We start from the raw sequence: 5875 nt of genomic DNA on the forward strand, positions 1-5875 counted from the left end.
TTAAGGTTTTATCATGATAGACACCGATTTAACTGCTGTGACACACAACATGCCTTTATGTTAAAATTAAATAAAACCACTTCTCATAAAGAACAAGACCATGGTCTTCTTTTTAATTAAATACTAATGGTTATATAGGCTAATTATGCATTCTTTATAACAACTTGTTTACCATATTCTTCATTTTTTCAAGCAGACATATTTATTTCTATGAATAAATTTAGATTAATCTTTAGGGCTACTAAAGTTTTTCAGTCAAGAGCAGTGCGTGATTTTCTGTCTTTCTTTTGTTGCTTGATTAACATCAATGACTCGGACAATAGCAACTAAATTAGGCTGCCGTCCCTTTAAAACCGAATGCACAGCTGCAATGGATGCAATGTACTGACGCACGTTCTCCCTACTGTTTACGTTCACTTAAGACGTAATCAACTGTGTTTACGTGAATACTTGTCAAAACGGACAATTCAGCATCATTTTGTGTGTAATTCTCCGTCAACTAAATTAACACTGGTTGAATTTCAGGTTTTTTCAGGTTTTCAACTAGATTTCAATATTTAAAAAAAAACAATATTTAGTTATTTTTTATATATTTATGTCATTTTAATGATTTACCTTTAAGTACTTAAGCTGACTTACTGAAAATTGAATATTTGAAGATTTGATTAAGTTCTTATTTCCTGAGATAAATTTCAGTTGTTGTTTTTTTTCAGTATTCTTAATTTTTTATTAGTTTTTATATTTAAAAGCAAGTGGTACTTGTTAACCTATTACCTGAGATAGCTAATAAGTTACTTATTAACTGAGTGTAATAATTAACTGGTATAAACAATTAACTGATAAATGTTTTGCAACTATTGCGGAGTAGAAACAAAAATGTTGTAGAAACTGTAGAAGCTTTTTAAAGCTACACTAAACATTAATATTTAGAGAAACACTGATTTGTTTAATGCACAGACCTATGTTATTTTTTTTTTTTTTTTTAAATCTGTTGGTGTAGTTATCGTTTTTATCATCATCTCAATTTTGTGAGAGCATTCATTTAGCGTATTTCTTGGCCATGCGAACACAAATACGCTTAGGAACTAAATAGGAAAATTTTATTTATTTATTGTGCATTTTTATTTTAGTTTTAAAGGCAGTACTGTAGTTTTAATTAAGTTTTAGTTTTCATTTTTGTAATCATTTAATTATTTTATTTTGGTTAATTTAATTTGTTTATTTATTTTTAGGGCTGGGACAATAAATCGATGCATCGCGTTTCGTGGATCGATTCTGAGATTATCGGAATGCATCGCTATTCTCTCTCGACTTGATTCTGAGCTTAGTGTTTAACAGCAGATGGCGCTCTAGGCTAGTTTTTAACCGCACACTCAAATGCTCACGAAGAAGAGCTCTTGTGCGTTTGGCTGAGTAATGTACGTGGTTAAATGTACTTGCACATCGGATTTTATGCTTTTATGATGCGAGATTAATGTAAGCAGAGCCCACTGTGAACATCCTTGTAATTCGCTTCAACCTTTTCGAACTTTATGAATGATTATTTTAGGTTCAAATGGTGCATGTGTAAAGGGCCGACTTCAAAGAACTAGCGGCGACGAAAGCCGACGGTGTTGTTGCCTCACGTCAGCAGCGTCGGACCAAAAAGCTGCGCTCTACACCGCACGGACTACAGCCGACGGCAAACTAACACGTGCGTTATGCACATGCATGAGAGGAAGTAAATGTCTATATCAGCAGCTATCAATAGTATATATTCGTCATTCAAAAGGAGAAACCGAAACAAAGATATACGAGATAAACGCTGATATACGAAACGTAAACAAAGCAGCGCTTGCTTACAATTTTGAATATCAGTAACGTTGATAACTTTAATTATTTTAAGCAGCTCATGTTGTTATGAAAACATTCGCGTATTAGAATGATTGGGAAAGATCACGTAACATTTAAACAGCCTTCTGTCTTTACCGCCTTCATTTACGTGCTTGTTTTCATCACTTTCGCTTTAATTCTCGGGCACTGACTCTCACTCGCGCCGACAGCCCCGACGCCGATTCGGGCAAACTGCCGCCGACGAGTGGAACACACCAAACAAACTAGCCCGACTGTCAGCTTGGTGTGTCCCGGCCTTAGTTCACCCAAAAATGAAAATTAGGCTGCGTTTTACTCACCCCCGATGCATCCTAGGTGTATATGACTTTCTTCTTTCAGACGAATCCAGTCGGAGTTATATTAAAAATGGTCTTTGATCTTTCAAGCTCTATCGTTGCACTCAGCGGGTGTTGCATTGCTTCAGTCCAAAATTTGCTAAATTAAGGAAACTTTGCTTCCTTTGCTCCTGTTAACAAACGTTAGTTTTCACGAGACTCACGGCGCATGCGCAACCTCATACGTCATGCTCCTGGAACTGCTTCTGTGTACAACTGCTGGCGCAAACTAGATTAAAGTGATTATTACGTTTTGAATATGGATATTTTTCTTACAAAAACGCATCGATTCGCTACAGGAGGCCTTTGTTCACCGCCCGGAGCTGTGTGAGAGACTTTTTTTTATGGAAAGATGCTTTTTATTTTACGTCTTTTGGACCGAAGCAATGCAACACCCGCTGAGTGCAACGATAGAGCTTTAAAGATCAAAGACCATTTTTAATATAACTCCGACTGGATTCGTCTGAAAGAAGAAAGTCATATACACCTAGGATGCATCAGGGGTGAGTAAAACGCAGCCTAATTTTCATTTTTGGGTGAACTAACCCTTTAAGGAACTGGAAGCAAGCAGAATACGGCTATTTCTAAAGCACGCAGTGCCATCTGCTGTTCAAAACTAAGCTCAGAATCGATTCGAGAGAGAATCGCGATGCATTCCGATAATCTCAGAATCGATCCACGAAACGCGATGCATCGATTTATTGTCCCAGCCCTATTTTTTTTTTTTGTCAACAGTAATGACATTGCATTCATCTCAGATGGTCTGGTCACCTGGTATTAACGTGCTTGTCTCTCTGTTTCTCTGGTCGTCCTTAGGTTCAGGAGTCGGTGGCCAGCTGTCTTCCTCCTCTGGTTCCTGCTATAAAGGAGGACGCCGGTGGGATGGTGCGGAAGCTCCTGCAGCTCCTGCTGGAGAGCGACAAATACGCCGAGCGGAAGGGAGCCGCGTACGGACTGGCCGGGCTGGTCAAAGGTCTGGGAATCCTGTCTCTCAAACAGCAGGAGATCATGACCACTTTGACAGACGCCATCCAGGACAAGAAGAACTCCAGACGCAGAGAAGGTGAGCAGAGCGGAAGGATCATGAAGCTTTATGGAAAACTATTGAATTAAATTAAAAGTTTAGTGGGTTTTGTTGGCATGACAAATAATATATTTAAAACAATAAATAATAATATTTTATAATGCATTTATAGAATTTATGTAATTATCTAATAATATAAAAAAAAAATATTTTATTTTTTTCTCCTCAAAAATGACCAGCTAGACAAGTAAACTCAGTTACTTGTTTAGCTTGTTTAAAAATATTTTTAAAATAGTTGTTTATTATGAATAATAAAATAAATTAAAACAAAAACACTACGCTAAAACTAAACTAAAATCAAATACAGCAATGCGAATAAAGTAAACAAGTGATGATAAATGAAATAATGATTAAATAAATAATGCAGAATAAATTCAACCTATTTTGAGCTAGTGCAAGAGTTGTGGTGCTCATATAGGTGAATCAGGTTCGAGTCCAGCTTGTGTACTGCTCCCGTTCCCCACATTTTTCCAGATAATTCTGTCTTTTCTGTTGGATATTTGTCTGTTAAATAAACCCAAATAAATATAAATGCAGAGTAAAGAAAGAAAATAGTCAATTTAAGAAAAAAGTGAGTAGTGAGAGTTGAAGGTAGAAGTAAGCTTGTCATGTTCTCTGTGACAGGTGCTCTGTTTGCGTTTGAGATGTTGTGTAACATGCTGGGGAAGCTGTTTGAACCGTACGTGGTCCATGTCCTCCCTCACCTGCTGCTCTGTTTTGGTGATGGGAACCAGTACGTCAGAGAGGTACAAACTCTTCTGTTTTATACTCTATACTTTTTAACTTGCATCATAACCAGATGGTCATTTCATATAAACCTTAACAGCCCCTGTATTTAAATTCATCATGCTGAACTTGGTGGCCCCGTCCACAGTGAAATCTCATTGGTCCAAAATCCTGCATTACATACATTAAGCATCAGCAAATTCGTGGCAATTTGTTTTTTTGTTTGTTTTTTGATTTTTTTGCTTTCAGTAAGTCCTGCAAACTACTTTCAAACTGTGTTGTGTCTCATCTAGTTAGACTGAGGTTGCAAATGAATGTATCTGTCCGTTGAGATGTTGCATGATGGTTTGCTGTGTGTCAGGCGGCGGATGACTGCGCTAAGGCTGTGACGAGGAATCTGAGCGCTCACGGCGTGAAGCTGGTGCTGCCGTCTCTGCTGATGGCTCTGGAGGAGGAGTCCTGGAGAACCAAAGCAGGTCTGTTTTGTGATGCAAAATAGTTTTGGGAGTTTAGTGTTCAGGCCTTTGTCTGCTGAAGAGATATAATTATTGTTTTATATTTTGATTAGTGTTTTTTTAATTAGTATTTTTTTTAATATTGTATATTTTCTTTAAATTATTATAATAATATTTTCTTTAAATGTTATTTATTTTATATTATTATTATAATAATTATTATTTATCATTCTTTTATTATATTATAGATTTATTTTAATTATTGTTATGTTTTTGTTATAGTATATTTTATTTTAATTGTTGATAGTTTTTTGTAAATATTTAATTATTAATATTATTGTTATTACTATTATTAATTATCATTATCACTGTCACATGAAAATGCATAGCATTGTTTATTTTATTATTTATATTAATAGCAATTTTATTTTAATTGTTTTTATTGTATTATATTTTTTACATACGTTACATTATTTATTTGTCATTATAATATTTTTTAATTATTTTAAGTATAGTTTTTCATTTTTATGATTATTTTTTATTAATCATTATCACTTTCACAGGGTAATGCAGATCGTTATTTTATTATTTTTGTATTTTATAAAAAAAAATTGAAATTATTGTTTTTATTTTATTATTATTTTAGTAGTAGTATTTTTAATTATTACATTTTTTGTTTTTGTTATTAGTATTATTTTTTATTGATCATTATTACTGCCTTATAAGGAAGTGCAGGACATTGTTTTTTTTTTTTATAAGATTATACGTTTTTTTTATAATAATTATTATTAATCATTATAAGTGCTTCACGTGGAAATGCAGAAGTGTAATGCTTTTGTATTATTTGTAATACTCGTGTCTGTGTCTGTAGGGTCGGTGGAGTTGTTGGGTGCGATGGCGTACTGCGCTCCTAAGCAGCTGTCCTCGTGTCTGCCGAACATCGTTCCCAAACTGACGGAGGTTTTGACGGACTCTCACGTGAAGGTGCAGAAGGCCGGTCAGCAAGCGCTCCGACAGATCGGCTCAGTCATCCGCAACCCTGAGATCCTGGGTATGAAATATTAATGCTTAAATGCTTAGTGCTTTGCTTTTTTGATTGAGTGGGAGGTGTAGCACAAGCACAGTGGGGCTTTAATGCAAACGTAAAGGTTTGAACCATACATACTCAGTCACTGAACTGACATTGTGAATTGCGCAGCGATCACCCCCATCCTGCTGGACGCTTTGACCGACCCGTCTCATAAGACGCAGCACTGCCTGCAAACGCTGCTGGACACCAAGTTTGTGCACTTCATCGACGCTCCGTCTCTGGCTCTGATCATGCCCATCGTCCAGAGAGCGTTTCAGGACCGTTCCACCGACACACGCAAGATGGCCGCGCAGATCATCGGAAACATGTACTC

General features: G+C 36.0%; 1 protein-coding gene across 1 annotated transcript in view; it reads left to right on the forward strand.

Annotated features, from left to right (window-relative positions):
• LOC107754417 (eIF-2-alpha kinase activator GCN1-like) overlaps nt 1-5875 on the forward strand; it is a 74732-nt gene that overhangs the window by 42873 nt on the left and 25984 nt on the right. Inside the window, exons 35-39 of the mRNA XM_016570853.1 lie at nt 3024-3270; nt 3916-4037; nt 4379-4493; nt 5344-5523; nt 5671-5869. Coding sequence (XP_016426339.1) covers nt 3024-3270; nt 3916-4037; nt 4379-4493; nt 5344-5523; nt 5671-5869 — 863 coding nt within the window. The remainder of the gene's footprint in view (nt 1-3023; nt 3271-3915; nt 4038-4378; nt 4494-5343; nt 5524-5670; nt 5870-5875) is intronic.

Source organism: Sinocyclocheilus rhinocerous, unplaced genomic scaffold (assembly GCF_001515625.1).
Source record: "Sinocyclocheilus rhinocerous isolate Xijiao unplaced genomic scaffold, SAMN03320098_v1.1 scaffold1223, whole genome shotgun sequence".
NCBI classification, from domain to species: Eukaryota; Metazoa; Chordata; class Actinopteri; order Cypriniformes; family Cyprinidae; genus Sinocyclocheilus; species Sinocyclocheilus rhinocerous.